Genomic DNA, 21,482 nt, shown 5'->3' with positions numbered 1-21,482 from the left:
TCAGTGTCCTGCGTGAAGGAGCAGAGGCGCAGCGATGGAGCTCTTCTCAGTGTTTGTCTGCGCTGTTTTGGTCTGTGTTGTCAATGCTGGGATTCCTCATGATGGAATACACTGGACTTACACGGGTAGGCTTTTCAATTTAAGATTTAAGTGTGATTTTTTTTTTAAAACTAACTGTTACTCATAATTTAAGCAACAAAAGTGACGGAACGGAATTGGATTCAAAGGTGTTTGTTGCGTAAAAGCGCGCGTGGCAACCCCGTGCGTATTTGTTGCGGTAAAACAAGCTGCCAAATTATTTGGATATTGTTAGGTTATTATTAATATTATAATTGTTATTATAGTTATTATTATTATTATTATTATTATTCAACATTCACCGGAGGCACTTGGCAGCTATGTTTTCTTGGTGGCGCACGCTGCATTGGCCACATACCTCGGATAACCACAGACTGCGGGCACTGTCACGTTTATGAAGACAGTGATAGAGTCAAATTATTAAGTGTATACAGCGTGGCAGTTCTAGGAAAAGTGGGAGTGAATTCTATTGGGAAATACCCATCAGCTGCCACAACATCCAGTTGAACAAGTCCTGTGCGTGCCTCACAACGTGACCTAGTTTAATAGGCCTATTATTAACAGTACTCCAAAACCAAGGGCCGACATCTTGCAATGGTTCGAACAAGCTTACTCCCTAAATCAATTAATTTGTATTTTTTTAACAATGTGATGATTGATGTCTGATTTTCTCCACACAGAGGGAGCTTTGGACCAGATGCACTGGCCAACCAAGTACCCTGCATGTGGAGGTAAGAAGCAGTCCCCAATCGATATCCAGCGGCGCAGCGTGAGACACAACCCAGACATGCTGCAGCTGGAGCTCACAGGATATGATGCTCATCAAGGAAATTTCCTCATGTCCAATAACGGACATTCCGGTAAGAGAAGGCAGCATGAATAAAATATATAAAGTTCTCATTCTCAACATTAACTCGCTATTAAATGACCACTATATACCAATATATAAAACACACTCTATATGAGAGCTGACCATTTCCATGTCAATAGTTTCACAGGCTTTGAAAGTAGGTCAGTCGGCCATTGGTTTTCATTCATTTCTTTATGGTGTAAACTCAATTAGCACCTTCTCAACCATGTCACGTCAAGCCTGCACACTTTCTCCCATGCAGAGCACCAAAATTGTTGCATGTGTTAATTTGATCTGCACCGTATTACTTCTTATCAATTCAAAAGAAGATTGACGATTTTATTAGACTTTATGTTCGTTGGTGGACTACACAACTCAAACAAGTCTTAAGAAATAAATGAAAGCTGACTGCTGCCTGCACAGATTTCAAAATCTGACATGTTATCACAGTTATGTAAAGTATTTGTGATTTGTTTGCTGCCCGTTTTGTGTTTTCTTTGATAAAAAAATAAATAAAATATTTATGTTTTCATCAGTGCAAATTGACCTGCCTCCCACTATGATGATCACCAAGGGCCTACCAGGGAAATACACGGCTGTCCAGATGCACCTGCACTGGGGCGGCTGGGACCTGGAGGCCAGCGGAGCAGAGCACACCATAGATGGCATCCGTTACATGGCAGAGGTTGGCTTAAAAAAAAAAAAGAGTTTAAAAATTAAAGTTTGGCTTGATGAGCAAAGACAGTATGGAAACTAACTATGACACACAAGCTTGTGCACAACTGCAGTGATGACCCACCTTCAACGCAAACATCAAACATCTTCTGTACAGTATATTAAAGCCTGCTCTTAATCAAACAGAAGCAGCTTCTCGATTTACATCAATGAAGGATTGTTTAAACCTACAAACTAACCTTGCCTATTTCAGAGCCCCCTACATGCACATTTATTTGACAGCGGCCTTTGTTTTCTTCTGAATATATCATGTATACCATATTCATTTGCTTGTTTTTATTTCATTCAAAGTAGGATGCACCTCTTAGAATTTTTTCCATTTGCTAAGCGGGTCAGTGGGCATATTCTGGCACCTAACCTGATCTGCATTTCCACCTTGTCTTTCAGCTCCATGTTGTCCATTACAATTCTGACAAGTACAAGAGCTTTACTGAAGCCAGAGATAAGCCAGACGGGCTGGCAGTTCTCGCCTTTTTCTATGATGTACGTAAGTCACAACTTACTTAACTCTATGTTCTGCTTTATCTGACCACCGAGTTGATTAACATCTACACAGGATGCCAGCACTATTTCTGATAAATGATCAGTTCTGCAATAGGAAGTTCACCCCCAAAAAAAGTCTTTCTAGTGAAAATTTCCCAATACGCTTTGAAGTGTATGATGCCTTGTTTTGGTCATCCTGCTTCCTTAAAGGCTCTGTTGAGTGGTCATTTACACGTCGACATGTTGAATGAGCGCCTGTTTCCAGAGGAACGCTCTGGCTCTTAGACAGTCAGCGGCTCTCAGCTGCTAGAGGTCATCACTGCAGCAACGCCACCACTGGCATCCGCTGTGATAGCACTCAGAGTGGCTGAGAGTTAGTGTCGTTTGGACAAACTAATTTAGAAACAATAATTCAGATTCACTGTGACATGAGAGTCTGAAGGAGGATTTCGGCTGATTATGTTTTGGAACGCGGCAGCATCAATCAGAAAAAGTCAGAACACCAGCAGTCGGATGATCAGACAGGATGTTATATATTCTCAAGGGAGAACGAAGGTCAAGTCATTCTTTATAAACATCCATCATAGTTTAGAGTTCGCCGTTCTGGCTCAACTTTGACCTTTTGTATCTGGCACACTGTTTTCTTGTGCACTGAGGGATTATTATGGTCATCTTATGTGCACTCACATTTAGTTATTACCTCCAAATAAAGTATTTTAGATAATCTGAAGAAACCTTTTCCATGAATTTTGTGGTGATGTTGCTCTGCTCCCAGAACAAAACTGAATACAATATTATCATAATATGTAGATACAATGGCCAACTATACCTTTAAACATACCTACACACACTTGTGTCTTCTTTTTCTGTTTGACTGAACATTTAAAGGTCCCATAATGTAAAAAGTAAGATTAAATTCACCTATAAGTACTGTGAAAGTATCAAAACACTCAATCAACAGAGAAATGCACGCAGCCCGTATCCAGAAACTGTGTTAAATGAGCCGTCAGGACTTCTGTTAGGTTGTGATGTCACTATATGTCGGTAGGAAGTGCTGCTACAGTGCCGTTACAGTCATTCCCCGGCTGCAATGATGGTGCAGCGATGCGGGTGAATACAGGTTTATTCAGTATGAGAAAAATAAAGTGTTTATTTTAAAATTAGAGCATGTAAACATGTTCTAGCAGAAACTCAAAATATAAGTATGAAAGTGAAAATGAGCACAGTATGTCCCCTTTAAGCTTCAGCTTTGGTTTACTTTCAGGATGGGCATTTCGAGAATACCTACTACAGTGATTTCATCTCCAATCTGGACAAAATCAAATATGCAGGTGAGGCATTTTACACGTATATTAACCGACCTTGAATTGAGTGTTGGAATCGAATGTGATTTTTAATTGGACGCCGACAGGTCAGAACATGAACATATCGAGCATCGACGTGCGCTCCATGCTCCCCGAGAACCTCAACCACTTCTTCAGATACCAGGGCTCCCTCACCACGCCGCCCTGCTACGAGAGCATCCTCTGGACTGTGTTTGATACTCCCATTACTCTCTCACATAACCAGGTACAGCAGACAGGAAGGCTATGACATTCTATCAACCAGACTCTCACCATTTCAAGGAAAATTAGCTTATTTTAAACAGTATGTGGTACAATGTTGTAGCTTTCTCCACTTCTCTGTCATGTTCAGATCAGGAAACTGGAGAGTACTCTGATGGACATGGACAACAAGACACTGTGGAATGACTACCGCATCGCTCAGCCTCTCAACGACCGCGTGGTGCAGTCTTCTTTCCTGCCGCGCCTTGGAAAAGGAAGTATGCAGCTTGTTGCGGCAGTGTGATTACACAACAGAAAAATATTGTTCATTTCCACAGAGGTGACATTTAAGATGACCTGGGCCTGAGTCTAATCCTCATCATTTTCAACTGAAATTTAATTTGATCTTTTCAGCGTTTTGTCGCCAAGATGAGATTGAATCCAAGCTCCTGAAGATCGAGGGTCTGATAACGTCTCTTGGAAAGCATATGCATTCAGGTAAGTCATAAAAACTGCTAAAGATGGCCACATTTGAGATGAAAGTCCCCAATTTAACAACTTTCTTACTTATTCCCTTAAGGTGGACTTCGCAACTCAAGGCCTACCAGATATGGTGAGGAGTCTTTGTTTTCATCCTGATTGAATTTGAGGGCTTACTGTGATTGGTGAGTGTGGGTTATTAAAGGTATGGATAGTTCTTGCCCTCCAGTCTAATTCTAGTTTTTCTGTTTTCCTCAGAACCTCGTGGTCTGTTTCCCCTGGTGCTCAACTTCCAGGAAAAGAATTCGGGAAGTTATGCTTTGGCCCGTCTCAGCCATGCGATGGAGCTGGACTCCTTCACTGTCTGCATGCACGTCCTGCCTCAGCTCGAGGGGGTCCACACCGTCATCTCCTATGCCAGCAACGGCAATGACAACGAGCTGATGATCTCCATCGGTGAGGACAGAGACACCAGAGAGGTGGGCCTCTGGATTGGCAATGAGTTCGTCAACCTGCCGCACAACTTCAGGTCCCACGACTGGGCCAACTACTGCGTCACCTGGTCGTCCCACACCGGCGGCGCGGAGTTGTGGATCAACGGCATGGTGGGAGAGCAGCGGTACCTGAAAAGCGGTTACACGATCAGCCCTGGCGGTGTGTTCATCGTGGGCAAAGACCAGGATGGATTACTTGGTATCTCCAATGCAGACGCCTTTGTGGGTAAGATGACTGATGTCAACGTGTGGGACTATGTGCTGACCACAGCAGATATCCGGGACCAGATGTCATGTGAGAGAAACAGCACCGTAGTGGGAAACGTGTTCAGCTGGGGGACCACCAAACTCAGTCTGTATGGAGGGGTGCAGTTAGAGAGCCAGTACAGATGTTCCTGAAGAAGCTCAGTGGCTTCTGTTCACATGAGCTTTAAAATGCTGCAAAAAACTAAATGTCACTGCTGAGGGTTTAAAAATGTGTAAGCCATATGTAATAAAGGAGAAAAAGTCTTTCTGGTACCTGTAAGTCCATATTTAATGCGAACTGTATCTTATAGCTTTAGCCATGTATCGTGTTCATACTTTTGCATTATCAATAAAGGCTTATAAGTGACTTTTTGGTTTGTTTTATGACTCAAACACCCATTCACACCTATATAAGGCTGCATGTATTGCACTGTAGTTTCACTGATTTTTAGCCAGCATTGAATTGCACAAAGATCTTACAAACTATACACAAAGAGACTGTGTAAATATTCCTCGTGAAATGAAAAAAAAACAGCTAAATTAAGACACTTCCAGTCCATTACAATTCCCCCCGAGATTAAAGACTTCCTCTCCTCTGAATGCTCTCATTTTTCCTCAAAAGGCTGTGGCTCTTAGTACATCCTCCATGCTTTCTATGCTCTCTTTCAGCGGCAGATCCCCATCAGCCAGTTTGATCTCCACTTTGTTCCTCTTGGCAAACATCTGGCAGATCTCCAGGAAGGTCTTGTTCTTGGTCTCTGGGACCACCAGCCAGATATAGATCAGCGTGACCAGACAGATGCAGGAAAAAATGATAAAGCTGTAGGGACCCAGACCTCTCTGGAGGGAGAAGAAGGGAGAGGAAACATGATCAGTGTGTCCTCAAGATGAAACGTTGTAAATATGTTAGCCGGTAACAGTTGGTTGGACGTTAACAGCATCCAAGGTGGGAGGAAGTTGCACGTCACTTATGTTGGAATGCTATTTTGGGTTCCTGTTATTTAAAAAAAAGCCTCCGTTATTTGTTTTGTGGTTTAATAGAGATGAAGTCTTGAGAGGAAGTAAACATGCCACAAGTATCATGCTATGTTTATCTCTAAGAGAACTCCACTCAGTCCACTGGAAAAGACACAGTGATGAAAGTGCTCCTAATAAACAGGGACTAATGCTACTTCTGCTAGAAGAACATCAGCCTTGTGTTAGGTACATGTTGGACTATGATTGGCTTCTAGGGCATTTTCATTTTAGGTATGATTGATTCAGATCGACTCACAGTGCCAGTGTTCACACTAATCAAATGAACTGGACTTTGGGGTCAAGAGTACTTTGATCCAGGCCCAGGTCCCTGATGTGAAAGCATCCTTAGGGTATCATATCACAGTCAAGATGTGACTTGAATGGCCTTGCTGTTTACACTTAAAAAACATCTGCTACCAATGACATTTCAAAATAATAATCCTTCATTCCCCAAATGAAAGGGTTCGTAGAAATTGTGCAACTGACCTCCAGGAAGGGGAAGACAAGGCCAACGGTGAAGTTGGACAGCCAGTGGACGGAGCCTGCGACCATGAAGGCAGCGGGCCTGGCCGACTGCCTGAACATCTCGGTGGTCACCACATAAGGAATGGGACCTAGGGAGCACAGATGCGGTTAACCACAACCGAAACACTCGAGACACATCATCACTCTTCAGGGTCACAGCGGGGACGCTCATGTCTCAGACAACTGAGATTTACAACATATATCATTACATGTCTGGACACATCCAAACAACACTTCAGCTAATGGAGCACCATGTTGAAATGTGTGTGTGTGAGTGTGTGTGTGTGTGTGTGTGTGTGTGTGTGTGTGTGTGTGTGTGTGTGTGTGTGTGTGTGTGTGTGTGTGTGTGTGTGTGTGTGTGTGTGTGTGTGTGTGTGTGTGTGTAAATAACCACTGGTCACCGGGTCAGACTCACTGGGTCCTATGGCGTGTCCTATGACATAGATGATGACACAGGCGATGCTGACGTAGGGCATCCACGTCACGCTCTCCTGTCAACAGAAAGCTGCTGTTATTATTAACGGGTCTTGTTGATGCTTTTAGCAGGAACAAAAACGTAACCAAACCTCTGTGATGGCTGCATAAGATTTAAACCACTGTGCAGTTGAAAGGGATGCTGTCTGAGAATGTTCCAGGTGAGATTACAGGGTAACAGGGGGGCAGCAGTGGTTCTGTGGTTGTCTAATGGCCGGCGTTCCTCATACTTTAGCGGTGGGCGACTCTGTTTTTATGTCTCAAAGTTCTCATGACCCCAGCAAATAAAGATGTCAGGTCATCACTTTTACTTTCCAGACCAAGCTCTAAATGTATCATATATTCAAACTAGAAAATGCATTTCCTGCTGAATAAGCGTGGAAATGCTTTAATGCTGAAGCTACAATGAAGAAAAGCTTAATGTTTAAAAAAATATTCAAAAAAGCTGAATATGTGAAGAGAATATTAAAAAGGTGAATATGTGAAAAAGGCCAGCTCTGTGAGAACCAATCAGTGCTTAAAGCATGACACGTTTCCTGTTGTTTGGACCACAGGGTTAACCCTCATCCTACACCAACATATTTAACATACAAGGGCCACCAAGAATAAATTCCCGGAGGAAACAACCATCAAAGCAAAATGTTTCTTCTCAAAACTGAAGAAAAAAATTAGTTACAATTAATCTGTGTTAAATTTTGTGTTAAATGAAAAAAGACAGAGCACATGAGGAAGTTTGTCTCCTTCAAAATGACTGCCCTGTCCCCCTGATAGTGTGTAATTCTTTAAATTAGGACCAATGACAAACATTTCATCTGTTTATTCCATTTTATCTATTAAAACCGCAGAGACTGCAATTGAGTGCTTTTGACTGATATTGACATTAACATTAGTATTTCATAAAAAGCACTGATTATAAAAGAAACAGAGAACAGTTCTAACAAAGTCATGAAAAGACTGGAATGACAGAATAAAGCACCAGTGAGATATGATGAAAAGTATACTCCTGGGATCCGCTGGTTCCCCAGTTAAAGAGGGTTAATGTGCCGATTTCCATCTTTAAAACGATGATTCTCTATCACAACTAATTCATAAACTTTTTCTGCACCTTTTTGGCTCTTTTGTCAGCCTTTCGTATACACTACTCTATCCTTCCTGTCCTCTGGTAATCCTCTGTCTGTTCCCGCCAACACCAGCACCTGATCTCCACACCAACTGCACACCTGCTCCTTTATCAGCTCCCCAATCTGCCCCTATGCTGCGTTCATGTTACATCGGAGTTATCATGATTACAAGTTTTCAACGTGTATTTCAACATCCAAGTCGGAATTTACGGCTGGAAAACGTCTTCAATCCCTGATATATCCAACTTGGCACTTACTTAAATGGAAGTATCCAAACAAAAAATGGATGCCTCTCATCGTGCACATATTGCCAATACACACTAATTAATCCTTTTACATTAGTGGCTAAATTAAAACAAGGGATCAAAGCATAGGACATTAACACATTAAAAAATATTATTTAAAACATTAAAAGCCTCACTCAGAGACTAATATCTACTGACTGATGGCAATGATGATGATTGAATTTGTACTATACATTTTGGTCCCCTAAAATTGGGGGGTCATGTGCACAGAAGGGTAACACAGTTAACCAGTTGCTGATGCAATCTCCCTTTGAACTAAAGGTAAATCTCATTGTCATTCTTTCAAATGCAATGTGTCAGCGTACAGAGCCAAACCACAAGGATCGCACATGTCTTAAAAATCTCCCATGACTCGACCTCCAGAACAAATCTCCTGACCTCAAGGTTGAGAAACTCTGCCACACAGCAGCAGATTATTTCTGTATGCTGCTGAGCCACTAGAGGACAGCACAGTCACATGTTGAGGGTGTGAGACAGCTGCAGCTTTCAAATGGTACCTGGAAGTTGAGAGCGACAGTAAGCAGCACACAGGCTCCGCAGCAGATCCCGAAACCACAGAGGAGGAGCAGCCGTCGCCCTGAGGCCTCCACAATGAAGACCTGGTGAAATAAATCCCCTGTTTAGAGCTGTAATTTTTTCCTGCTGATATCATCAAACGACAGGCTGTTAGATATGAACTGGGCACCTACAGCAGCTATGGTCATGAAGACATTCACTGCACCTGTTCCCACAGTGACGTACTGGATATCATTGTGCTTGACTCCTGCAGAGGCATATATGCTATCTGCATAGTAGTAGATCTGAGGAGGGTGAGAGAGGAATGCATTATGGTTGAATAATTAGCCAAGAGCTGCAGAAAAGAGGTAAAACAAAAAAAGGAGGATGCAACCGCAGTGTAGTTGAAAATGAACAAGGCTCTCTAATCTGGTGTTGTATCTGAAACAGAGTCAGTGTGTGGGGATCAGTGGGTCGGTGGTCAGGGACGAGGACAACAGGTCCCGCTCACCGCGTTGACCCCAGACAGCTGCTGGCCCATGTTCATTATAATGATGGAGACCAGCTGCCAGCGAAGGGAGCGCTGGGACAGCAGGCTGAGCACAGACAGGTGCCCCTCGGCCCGCTCCGACTGGTGCTCCAGATGCATCTCTGACAGCTCTGCAGCCACGTCTTCAGTGCCTCGCAGACGCTGCAGCGCTTTCTTTGCCGTCTTCTCATCTCCTTTCTGGATGAGCATGTACCTGGGGCTCTCTGGGAAGAAGGGCAGCAGCATGAGCTCTATCAGGGCAGGGATACCAGTCAACCCCAGCATGAGGGGCCAACCTGGAAACAGAGGGAACATAGGCACATCTTTTGACTCAAAGGACTGACTGAAAAAGATCTTTCCCAAAATCAGCTCTCAAGGATGTGCTTCAACATCTAACCCATGAGAGATGTCTAACATTTACCTGTGCTGTTGCCCAGTATGTGTCTGATGCCCAGCACCTGTGCACTGAGGATGCCAATGGTGATGAAGAGCTGTGGTACAATGCCAAGGGCTCCCCTCAGGTTTTTGGGAGAGAGTTCTCCCAGATACATGGGCACCACGTTAGACGAGATACCTACAGATAAAGGGAACTAAAGATACATAAAAATAACTCCTATAAATGTTGATTATTTCAACAGTTGAGCCAGGGACGCATCATGAGACACTGGTCCCCCTGGGCACAGACCTGTAAGAGGCCCCCCACCCTGTCTACATAAGAACAAGACACCAAACTCAAAGAGTCTATTTTAGTCATTTTGCATCCACATGTAGTCGGTATGTATCTCCTTGATTTCTTTTGCATCTATTTTTTAATACCAGTCTATGTTTTGGGTAATTTCTTGTCTTTTTCTAGTCATTAAGCATCACTTTGTGGCCCTATTGTGTCTCTTTGTAGTTATTTTGTGTTGTTTAAAGTCGTTTTTTTTAGATTATTTCTTGGCAGTTTTTCAAGCCTTTTATTTGATAGGACGAACCCGCGGCGGCTGCCTCGAGGACCTTCAGCCATGGGGCGACTGATCTAACCACTGTGCCACCGGCCGCCCCTTGAAGTCGTTTGTGTCTACGTTCTGTCATTTAGCATCATTTTGTGATCGTTTTGCATCTCTGTAGCCATTTTGGGTCGTTTAAAGTCGTTTTTTTGTGCCTATTCTTTTGGTCATTTAGCATTTCTTTGCTAAATTATGAGTCAGGGCTCCTGTTCCCTGTAGACCTGGTCAGTATCCCATCCATGAGTTGAACATATCTGACCTGCACAAATGCCCACTATGAACCTAGCCACGATGATGATCTCATAGGACTTGGCAATCTCACTGACTCCCATCATCACAGCAGGGACGATGGAGAAGATATTGTTGAAGAGGAGGGCGCCTTTCCTGTCGCAGGGTGGATGCATTTAGTGTCATGATAGACAGAGTACACTGTTTTTTTTTTAGAACGCATGATAAATGTGACATATTACCTCCCTAGTTTGTTGACCAGAGGGGCCACCATCAGAGAACCAAAGAAGCCTCCAAGTGGGTACATGGACACAGAGAGAGACCACAGCAGAGTTAGGAAGTTCCCCTCCATCGGTCTGCCGTTACGCTCCATGTAGGTGGTATTATAGAACTGCTGCATGAACTAAAGAGAGCAGGACAATACTTATATCATCATATAAATGACACTTGACGCCTCTATATCACTGTGCGTTACAGCAGAGCTTGTTTGGGTTACCGGCGATGGAGAGTTGATCACAGCCACATTGTAACCATACTGGAATGATGAACCAAATGCAGATATGAGTGTTGCCAACGCCAGGACCACAGTTAATCTCTGTCAGGGGACACCTCTTTTTTACAACATAATCCATCATGATTACACAATTTGGACGCAGTCACAGAACAGACAAAACAAACACTGTTGTGACTGTGGTGATAATCACACCCTGCGTATAACTCACCCCTCTCCTCTCCACAGGTTTTCCCCATTCCTCATTCTCCGCCATGGCCGTGTTTGGATTCTCTTTCAGCAATAATAAGAGCACACTTTGTTATTACTTCACCGCTGCATTCTCCCTGCCCTTTGGACACCAGATCAGAGAGCGTAGCAGTGGTTTACGGCTTGGCTTCAGTTATCGTTTTTTCATGTTGCTGACTGTGCCCTCAGGTTCAGGAGGTTTTTTTTATGTAATACACTCAAGGTATTAAAAGCTGGCCTGGGCTGATATCTATTACTTTTATTGCACTGTACCTTCATTTAATTGGTGCAATTGATGAAATCTACTCATTTTGGCGTTATGTTGTCTCAAAAAAATAATAAAGTCACGTCTTCCTCACTCGCCGAGCACGTTGAAATCAATCAACCAATAAAGGGATTCTTAGTTTAGGGTGATATATTCACACAATGCAGGGAGTACAGTGGAATCTACAGAGAACAAAAGATTTCCAACCGCTTTTATAGGGCTAAAAGTGCAGAATGGTGGTGTATATGTGATTCAGATGTGATCTGGGACTCCCTGAAACAAAAAGCCTTGAACTAATGACGAGCAGATGATGAGTTACAAACACAGACAACAAAGTGGAGTCAGCCTAAAAAGAGACATATAAAAGGTTTCTAGAATATCTATACATGGATTTGGAATTATTATAATACAAAACATAGTAAATGTGTTTATTTCAGGTCAGCATAAAAAAAGCACCCATTACTTAATATCCATCACTGAGATACAATTTGATCTCACACTGATTACTGAATAGATTCATTTTCTGCAGAAACGCCACAGCTCCAAATGGTTTTTCATCTTTATTTTGGTCTTTAATTTGTCATGTGCTGGAATGCCCCTCATCGTTAAAGCGGAGTCTGTTTGTCGATACGATGACCCTGAGGCCGTTTGCTCTTTAAGCTAATGTAATTAGCTTCAGGGATGCCTCACTGCAAAAACAAGGCTAATATGTGTATTATGTGTGTGAGTAGATATTGCTTGTGGTAAATAGGAATAATTTGAAGTCAGAACTATACTCAGAGCAAAATATCACAAAAGATGCAATGTTAAGTAAAGCTGGAGGGGCACTTTTAACTAAACAATGGATTGGTTTACGTTGATTATTGAAAGTAATTATGAGACCCAACAGACCTTTCTGCATGTAAAGTTTGCTTATAGATTGTCCAAACAGCTTGTTAACGGAAGTATTTCTATCAACACTAAAGGTTCATACTTGTATTTTGGGTTTCTACTCGTACGTGTTTACACGCTTTAATGTTCATTATTTTTCTCATATTGTCTTTCTGAATACACCTTTATTCACCCTCCGCCTGAAACTCTTTTAGCGCCCGTCTCTTTAGGACCCCCTCCTGAAAAAGTCCAGTTTGCTCTGATTGGTCAGCGCTTCCAGGTCTTCTGCATCTGCTCTCTCTGCACTGCTGTTGCAGCTGTTGTGACATCACAACCGTACAAAAGTCCCGACGGCTCGTCTAAAGCACAGTTTCTGATTACGGGCTGTGGGCATTTCTCTGTGGATTGAGGGTTTTGATACTTTCACAGTATTTATATAGCGCCTCGACATCCTTTATAATCAAAAAAAGGTGTTTCACGTTTCACAATATGGGACCTGTAAAAATAACATGATATTCAGCTACTTTATACCATAGTATTAAATATAATAATAAATGTAATAAAAGTTGATTACGTGCAGGGGTTGCAGTATTAGCAGTTCATAGTTAGGGGATCTATGTTGTGGATGGTTGCATGACAACATTAAAAAGAGGACACGAACGTCACATGTAAAGCTTACTGCCTAATTATTCACACTATATTATACAGTCTATGATTCACACAACCAACCAGTATCCTCTTAATTTGTGTGTATCTATTGTTTCTGGTGTTTTCTGTGTGACAAAAACAAACGTGTCCCTCTCCAAATACCCAACACACTTCACTGCAGGAACTCTGTGAGCAATATATAGATAATAAGAATAAGTTCCCTAACACTCCTTTCCCCTCCAAAATCATCTTCCCTGATAAAACTATACCATCTAGCAAGTGATGAGTGCAGGTATTTTATGTTTCGTGTAAAAAAAAGATGCCGCTTCTAATTTAAATAGAGCCATTATCTGTAATGGACAGTGTGTTTGAGAATTGGCTCTAAAAACCACTGACGCAGCCTGTGTTGTGAAAAAAGGGCTTCCATTATCTCGACTAGTGAATGGTCACCCCATGCAGTGGAGTACGGCCCTCTGGTTCTCTTTAACTTAATGAATTAAGTGGGCAGAGAGCCATCAGCGGGGAGTGCAGAAACACCTTCCTTAAGTGTTTCTGTGGCTTCCAGTTACTTCAATGTCAGCCAAATCTCACAACCAACACAATAGATTAATTCCTGCAGGAGAGCGTCAGTCCTTTGTGCAGCCTCGGTCCGTGGTCAAGGACAACCTGTTCGCGGGGTGTTTTGGATTTCATCAGCATAAACGGCATTCACTTTCACAATTTTTTCCCAGAGCTGGTACCCAGAACTCAGGTCACGTTGGTCCTGAGAGTACTGCACGACCTCTGCACTGTGTCGCATTACTTTAGATAACATTAGAGAGAAAACTCTTTTCCTCATAAGAAATGGTGTATTTATGTTTTTAATACAAACAGCATCAAGTCTCCATGTTCTGTAGAAAACGTAGGAGGACTAACCTCCCTCGTGAGATCAGTGTTGTTGCAGTGTAATGGAAAGTCTGCCTGACCCGATATTGAGGCTTATTACAACAACATTACCCACTTTAACATTGCCTAATTCATCAACCAGACCAACAGAGACCACACACACAATCTATAAATCCACTTGATGCCACCTTCACAACCCTAATAATTGCTTGCCCTATGTGAGTCAAACAAACAATAATCACTTGAGGATAAGAGAAAATTGGCTGTCAAGAAGCTGGAGTGTTTCCTTCTTCACCTTTCCAATCCCCACAGTACTAATTTTAATGTAGCTCATCATGTCAGAGGCAGGCTCATTAAAACTCAAAAGGATCTTACACAATATTTTAAAGAGCTGAAGAAACCGTGGGGAAGTGGCACTGCGGTTGTAAGCCAGGTCGGGCGCATGAGCTTTGTGGGGTTCAGTGAGTTCACACCCCTCGATGGTATGCGTTCGGCACGTAGCTCAGTTGAGGAAATGGGAGCCAAGAACTGCAGGGGGGGTCAAAGGAGAAGTGAGGCTTTACAGGGAGGGCTCCGGTTTCAAGGAGGAAGGACGGCATGTGATGACAGGTCATACATCCTGACCACGATGACAGGCGAAATAGCAATTGGGTTTTGCAACTACTGTCTGCAAAATGTTGCAAAGTTCTGAAGTGAGGGAAGGATATAAGCGAAATATATCAAGGGATTATCACTGATAAAATCATCATAAGGGAATGTTTTATATTTGAATGTTGTGTCGTATGTGTAAAAGTGATTTAAAAACTGGGAAAAAATGTTTAAAGTGACATTCAGATGTAATCAAGTTTCTTGCACACAAAGTTACCCCAAGTTATATTGGACATAAGTTGGGATCCGATACTAAAGTTGCATAGCAGAACATATTAAAGGGATTATCTACCCAAGATGTAAACAAAACACAAACAAAGGTGTCGTTGTAAGCTGCAGAAAAGTTGTTGTTTTAAAACATTCACTGAACCTTCTCAAATCCAACCTGCAGCCTACTTAAGCCTTAAACTTCTTCATAATTAAGATGAGGCCGCTTTGAGTGATGGCTGGATGCTGTCATAGGTGGCTAGAATAGACTTCATTCAGCCCTACTCAGCTCCATCCATGCTCCACCCTGTTGTCCACTTTTTTCAATTAATTCAAAGTCTGCATGGCATCAGGTCAATTATCTGTGACAATTATGTTTATTACTTTTAGTGAGAATGCTGTACAAGGACTAAAAAGTGAGTCACTTAAACAATACTTGAATACTCAGTGGAACAAGATAAAAACTGAATTAATTCATTTCACAGTGATAACCTCAGAATGTCAGTGAATCCACAGTACATGATAAATAAAGCTGCTAAAATGTCTTTCATGGAGTGTACAGCTGTTAAAAATGCAATCAGAAAACATTTACAAGAACAACTTGAGTGACTCGGCACTTTGAAGTTTGATGTACAACACACCTGTGAATCTACAGCTGGTGCATAGCCAGGCATTATCATCCTCATCACCCAAAGTGCAGCCATGTGACTTTTTCTGTGCCACAGATGTGCACGCATCTGCAGAATCTCCAACCCTCTCGGGTTCAATGTGAAGCCCAGACATCCACCTTCATGTCATCCACCTTTGTTTTGTCTTCTCACCTGCAGAATATCATCTCTCAGTGCCCACTCGAATGGCACTGTCTTCTTCTCTCTGTGTGGAGGTGTCCTGTCCAGGCAGCAGTCTGTGGGGGGCGTCATGCGAGTGATGTGCGTCTGCTCGACACTTGGAGCAGCAGCAGAGCGCAGCACAGAGGCGTGTGCGGAGTGGCCGAGTAAGCAATACAAACATGATGCAGTTGGCTGCTCCCTGCAAAGTGTTGCCAATTCCCTGTGGGGTCCAAACAAAAGCCTTTAAGGGGAGTGTCATAAATATTATATGGGTGTAATAAATAAATTATTACATTTGAATAAATTGTCCCTTAGTGAGTTGAAAATGTAGAGAATACTATTATCTGACAAAGAGACAACATCATATTAAGAGTTCAGCTAATGACTGTCATGAGTGTCAATTTTATTTTACAAAAATATTAGTTTTGATTGACTTTTGATTGAATAATAAACACATTTTCTAATGAACTGTTGGATTATTAAAATATTTTTTTAAAACAAGGCAACACTATGATGACATAAAACTGCCCAGGAAAGTGTTACATCATAAAGGTTTGATTCCATTTTTAACCCCTTTAGAGAGAAGTTATTATGCTTCTCTTCAGCTGCACCAAAACAGGAACTTTGCATGAGTGATGTATGATGATTCACATCACAAGTTCCACAGCACATACACTAATGATAGTGCATACACACACCCACACGTCATACACATAGAAGTGTGATGCAGTATGAACAGGAGAATAAATTGTAGATTTTCAAAATTAAATTAAAGAGAATCAGTAGACATCATCTACATCATCATCATTGGTTTAAAATACATTTTAAACTCACATGTAGAGTGACCAGAACTGGGTTCTGTCTGGCTGGCGAGTCGGCTAGCAGCAGTATGAAGCGCACTGTGCTCCAAATGCGCAGGACGATGAAGATGATGGGAATGAGTGTCAGCTTCATATCCGCCATGGAAGAGAAGGAGTGTGACGGAGGCCTGTTGGCCAAGATGGGACGGTACTCGGACAGAGCGGCATGCTGCATCAGAGTAAACAGAGCGGGAGCAGATTTTATAATAGCAAATAAAAAGAAGCAGAAATTCACACTTTCAGAATGAGATGTGCCGTGAACATAGAATGAATATAACGACGGACGGCACGACAGGATCAAAAGCACCTATAGGTAGTTGATATCATGCAGATAATTGTTCAAATTTGTTTTTCTTGAACGTTTTGTTTTAATTTGTTTTTTGAGGCTATAAAAACAGAGTGAAACGTCATGAGTGACTGCTGTGATTGACTCGTGATTGGTCGTGATGCCCGATCACTTCTACACAGACTCTGGTTGCAAAATTACAACATGGCGGCCGTATCTGGGATATTTTGTACAGTGGGAGGAAGCGGAGCCGTGTCGTCCATCCTTATATACAGTCTATGGTCGTAGCAGATAATTTCCCTATGGCAGCTGCTACCTAAGAACAAATATTTGTCAGTGCCAAGGAGGTTTTGTCTCTTATTCCCTCTGTTTTAATGTGCTCTTTGTTTGGTAACTTCAAAAACCAGCAACTTGGAGGCTACGGGGCAACAAACGACTTATTACTTTACGTTACTACTATTTCTATTACCATTACGTTTTAAATTCTTAACATTGGAGAAAGAATTTTTGAGGGTTTAGAGGGTTGTGCTCTCTGACCCCTATCTAGTGTTAACTCTTCTTACTATTATATCATAAAATGTATTCATATATTGTATATGCATTTAATATGTAAGGGATAATGTATAGGGGGAGGGTCATTATGCCAAATTAAACCCAAACCGGGTGTTGAATCATGCTGAAGGGGTATAATTTACAATAATGACCTGCTGGCTCCACATTATCCTGCTTGGTTACACTGATATTTACTAAAAGGCATCAATAATTTGGCAATAAAAAAAAAAAATACAATTTCATTGATTTAAAAATGTTCCGCCAGAGTCTTTGATCATTAAAGCATCCTTGGAAACGGTTATTCAGACCTTAAAATGTAGTAACTGATCAATCATCATTTAATATATAGAGAATTTAATATGAATATTTTAAATCTTGGAAAGGTTGTTTTGTATTCCACTGTTCATGCCTTTGCAATTAGGTGTCATACGAGCAGTGAATGTAATCTGCAGCTACACAGAAACCGTGCAGCAGAGGACGTAACAGGGATCCTCACCGCTACGTGGATGTGCCTCTTGATCAGGATGTAGAGGACGGGCAGGGTGAGGTAAGCCAAGAACTCCCAGATCTTTCCAGTAAGCAGCATCCACAGGACCCGGTCAGGAGCGTGGATCCTGACCCAGCACCAGCCCACTGACACCTCGGACGCATCGTAGCCGATCTTGTTCAGGCACACGGCTGCAACGGTGATGGCCAGAGGGACACCCCAGCTATACCACGAAACAGAGAGGGTATAAACACGACTATCTCAAAAGGTCAACTTCCCATTGTTAAACATCTTCACAAAGTTTGTACATGATATTTGGTGGGTTCAACATTCACAATGTTGCAAAGACATGTGATGCTGTGTGATTGTTTTTTGCCTGTAAGGCTTGCGTGTGCGTGTGTGCGTGTGTTATATACACAAGGCTCGATGAATGGCTCTGTTGTGTGATCTTCAAAATCAATGGAGCATTTCAGAATTCACAGAAACAAAATTAAAATGACAACCACAGACACTGCGCTGAGTGTGACCCAGGGGTGAAAATGTTCTTGTGTCCAAAAATAGATCAATTATAGAGCGAACCAACTCCCTCCTTACATCTTCCCAATCAAACCGGGAGACCTCATTAATGTGCATAGGGAAAACGGACACAAAAGATGAAACATGCCGATTCAGAGCACTCAAAGCCTAGCTGATGATAAAAAGAAAGGTTTTCTAAGCCTGTTAACATCCTTCAAATAGAGGCTTTTAGAGAGTGAAACATTGTTTGATGAGTTTTTATCCAGAGAAACCCTATTCTACAGAGCTTTGTTGATACAGCTGTGAGATACAATCGTCATCAGTATTGGGTGACAATTATGCTTAAAAATGATGAAATATGTCGTCAATTCTGTCTATTATTGTGTAGTACATAAGGCATAATTTCGCTGATCAAATCTAAAAAAAATGGCAATCTAATCTGTTTAAATGTGACAAAAACAAACTAAATATAAACATATAGTGTTAATGGCTACATCTGTGTGACTTTTAGAACCTTTGTGATGGTTTGAGGGAGCGGACTTTACCATTTTGGGTTTTAAAAAACTTGTTTTCCCTTAATGCAACACTAACACATCGTAATGGGATGCTCAAGAACCCACCCGCTGTGGATCATTCGAGTTATGTTATTTGTGTGCTAATGCCATTTAGAAGTTGCAGACACTACGATACTGTACTAATGAATCAGCGGTTTTGAAGTTTGAACTATTTCTATGGAACAATTGTCAAGGGGAGAATTATTCAGTATTAATTAAGCAATTCCTAAACATTTCTCCTGGTGATGTCAATTCTAGTCTGCTTATACAAAGAGTCCAATGTCCAAGTCAGAGAAGCTAGTGCATATTTAAATAATAAAAAAATCTTCCCCCCTCTAATTGGACACTTAGCAACATTTATTTTTAAATCCCTGAATGTTTACTTCTTGTCAGTCATAAGCAGACAGGCCTAGCAGAGAACAGTTTGTCTTTATTGTTCGCTTTTTATGCAACATATCTGCAAAAAAGTTAAGGTACTCTCTATTCTTTTAAATACGGGCTGGCCAACCCTGCTCCTGGAGGGCCAATGTCCTGCATGTTTTAGGTTTCTCTCTGCTCCAACACACCTGAATCTAATGATGTGCTCGTTATCAAGCAGCTGAGGCTTGTCACAGGTTTGAAAATCTTTAGACTCAAGTGTGTTAGAGCAGGAAGAAACCTAAAACATGCAGGACAGTGGCCCTCCAGTAGCAGGATTAGGCAGCCCTGTTTAAAATCAAGGCTTCAAATGTAGTTTCTTCACTACCTTTTATTAAATGTGGAATTATCTATCCATATATATTGCATGTAAATGTTTACTCCATTTAACTTACTTTTTCTTTTTAAAATAGTATTATCAGGGGTGCAGATTCAGGATGGTGGGGGGGAGACGTGCTGTCGTCCCCAGGTTAATATCCCAAGATGCTTTGCGGCACAGGTTTGGCAGTTACCTGTGTTACCGCCTTCTTTCTTCTATCTCCATGGTAACCGCAAGACTGAACTTCACCGACAGCTTATAGTTTGTATAACACCCACAAAAAAAGTACAACAACCTACCTGATAAGGTGGAAAAACAACACCAAGCTGTCGGCGACTCTCTGGCTGGACCTGACGATGAAAACATACAGGTAAACAGCAATGGCCACCGTCCAGAAGAAGGAGCTGGTGTTGGCGAAAGTGGATATGGCTCCTTGAGCGACGCAGTCCAGCGAGTCTGTGTGGAAAACTCTCCAGACTCCGAAGGCGTAAGAGACGGCGGAGAGCCAGTCAGACACCGAGAGGAAGACCAGCAGCCTCCGCGGCGTCGTCCTCAAATCTGCCCAGATAACGAAGGTGAGGATGATGAGCGAAGAGCCCGCGAACGACAGCGCGCATGAACACAACACGACCACCTGCTCGGAGAAGTACACAACTGTCCGGTTTCCATCCGCCATCGTTTGTACGAGTATCACTGATGTGTTTGCGAACCCTCCTCTAGTCTGTCGTGCACATCTTTATTCGTTTCCACACTTTATCCGCATTGTTGTTCCTTAAAGTCGAGTGGAGCTAAATGACTCAACAAGCCTCGTCCATTAAACAAAACTTTTCGTCCCGTGTTTAACCCCTCCCTCCCCGCCTCCTCCCCGCTTTGCACCAACCGGAGCCCAAAGCAGAAGTCAAGTCAGCTGGTAATGAGCAGAACCGTCTATTTGTGTCTCTCTTACTTGTGTAATAGACTGTAGAGAGTAAAGTAAAGATAGGCTATGACTGATTTGTCAAGCCTCCTGTTATCCTTGGGGTCAATTTGACCCCATTCAATGTTTAACATCTCAAAATACATGGTTGACAATTTATTTAGCTTCATATTCAATTACTTTTCCTAGTTTTATGCGGACAAAGATTATGAATAACACAAACATAGTATTTACAAACAGTGATGTAGTGGTAGTTCATGAGGTCTGGGTACTGCTAGGTAGATGAGTATGTAACCATGAAGGGAGAGGGTAAACTTACATTTGTTTTTTTTTGTGTCATGCAAAAATTAGGTCAATCAAAACTGCTGACATTAAAAAATAAAGATACTATTCTCCTATATATTCCAATGTCTTCTCGGCTGATATGTGGGTACAGTAAATGAGAAGTACACCTGCGTATACCCTCCACTGCTTACAAATATGCTTACTTACTATACACACAAACAAATATCCATTATCGAAAGATATTTTACTTTTCCGTATATTTTCGAAGTGATGTCATAGACCTTTTTAATGGATTTCCATTGCTAGGCAACATCCTTGGTCCTTGTTAACTTCCTGTCAGCTGATGTCATTCACATACACAGCAACAGGAATCAATCTTTGAAAAGATCTATAGATATTTAGGATGTATAAGGAGATGTTTGGGGTGCTATGTTTAATGTAAAATGCAATTTAGGTAGTCAACAAATACACATAGAATACCTGACATAAATACTAACGAGTAATAACTTTGATCTTGATCATTTTCTGGATGTGTGAATTGCTGGGGTCAAATTGGCCCCTAGGGCAAATGGTGGTAGTAAAATTGAAGGGAAACGGGAGGGTTA

At 41.9% G+C, this 21,482-nt stretch overlaps 3 protein-coding genes across 3 annotated transcripts; 1 reads left to right on the top strand and 2 right to left on the bottom strand.

Annotated features, from left to right (window-relative positions):
* Positions 1-7: 7 nt before the first annotated feature.
* On the top strand, positions 8-5,259 carry ca6 (carbonic anhydrase VI). Its single transcript, XM_083919958.1, has 10 exons — positions 8-125; positions 759-938; positions 1,465-1,613; positions 2,051-2,146; positions 3,411-3,477; positions 3,558-3,715; positions 3,842-3,968; positions 4,105-4,188; positions 4,271-4,303; positions 4,429-5,259. Exons 1-10 carry the CDS (start codon positions 35-37, stop codon positions 5,061-5,063), a joined length of 1,620 nt encoding a protein of 539 aa, XP_083776084.1. The 5' UTR covers positions 8-34; the 3' UTR covers positions 5,064-5,259.
* A 266-nt stretch (positions 5,260-5,525) lies between these two features.
* slc2a5 (solute carrier family 2 member 5) lies at positions 5,526-11,360 on the bottom strand (the record flags this gene model as incomplete). Its single annotated transcript, XM_083920538.1, has 11 exons — positions 5,526-5,750; positions 6,414-6,541; positions 6,868-6,943; positions 8,850-8,951; positions 9,042-9,152; positions 9,359-9,672; positions 9,798-9,950; positions 10,625-10,749; positions 10,836-10,996; positions 11,090-11,188; positions 11,316-11,360. The coding sequence occupies 11 exons, from the start codon at positions 11,358-11,360 to the stop codon at positions 5,526-5,528; spliced, it is 1,539 nt and encodes a 512-aa protein (XP_083776664.1).
* Positions 11,361-15,049: 3,689 nt separating this feature from the next.
* On the bottom strand, positions 15,050-20,495 carry gpr157 (G protein-coupled receptor 157). Its single transcript, XM_083919526.1, has 4 exons — positions 19,976-20,495; positions 17,880-18,093; positions 16,520-16,714; positions 15,050-15,905 (listed from the first exon to the last, which is right to left on the bottom strand). Exons 1-4 carry the CDS (start codon positions 20,350-20,352, stop codon positions 15,687-15,689), a joined length of 1,005 nt encoding a protein of 334 aa, XP_083775652.1. The 5' UTR covers positions 20,353-20,495; the 3' UTR covers positions 15,050-15,686.
* Positions 20,496-21,482: the final 987 nt, after the last annotated feature.

The sequence above is a fragment of the Echiichthys vipera genome, assembly GCF_963691815.1.
Source record: "Echiichthys vipera genome assembly, chromosome: 9".
Classification (NCBI taxonomy): Eukaryota; Metazoa; Chordata; class Actinopteri; order Perciformes; family Trachinidae; genus Echiichthys; species Echiichthys vipera.
The sequence above is the reverse complement of the archived record's forward strand: the minus strand, read 5'-3'. Positions and strand labels throughout refer to the sequence as shown.

Coding starts and splice junctions, on each gene's coding strand:
- ca6 (XM_083919958.1), top strand. CDS start 35: ATGGAGCTCTTCTCAGTGTTTGTCTGCGCTGTTTTGGTCTGTGTTGTC. Junction 1,614..2,050: donor GCATCCGTTACATGGCAGAG/GTTGGCTTAAAA, acceptor CTTGTCTTTCAG/CTCCATGTTGTCCATTACAA. Junction 3,716..3,841: donor TTACTCTCTCACATAACCAG/GTACAGCAGACA, acceptor TGTCATGTTCAG/ATCAGGAAACTGGAGAGTAC.
- gpr157 (XM_083919526.1), bottom strand. CDS start 20,352: ATGGCGGATGGAAACCGGACAGTTGTGTACTTCTCCGAGCAGGTGGTC. Junction 18,094..19,975: donor TTGTTTTTCCACCTTATCAG/GTAGGTTGTTGT, acceptor TTCGTGGTATAG/CTGGGGTGTCCCTCTGGCCA. Junction 15,906..16,519: donor CAGTTCTGGTCACTCTACAT/GTGAGTTTAAAA, acceptor TGGACCCCACAG/GGAATTGGCAACACTTTGCA.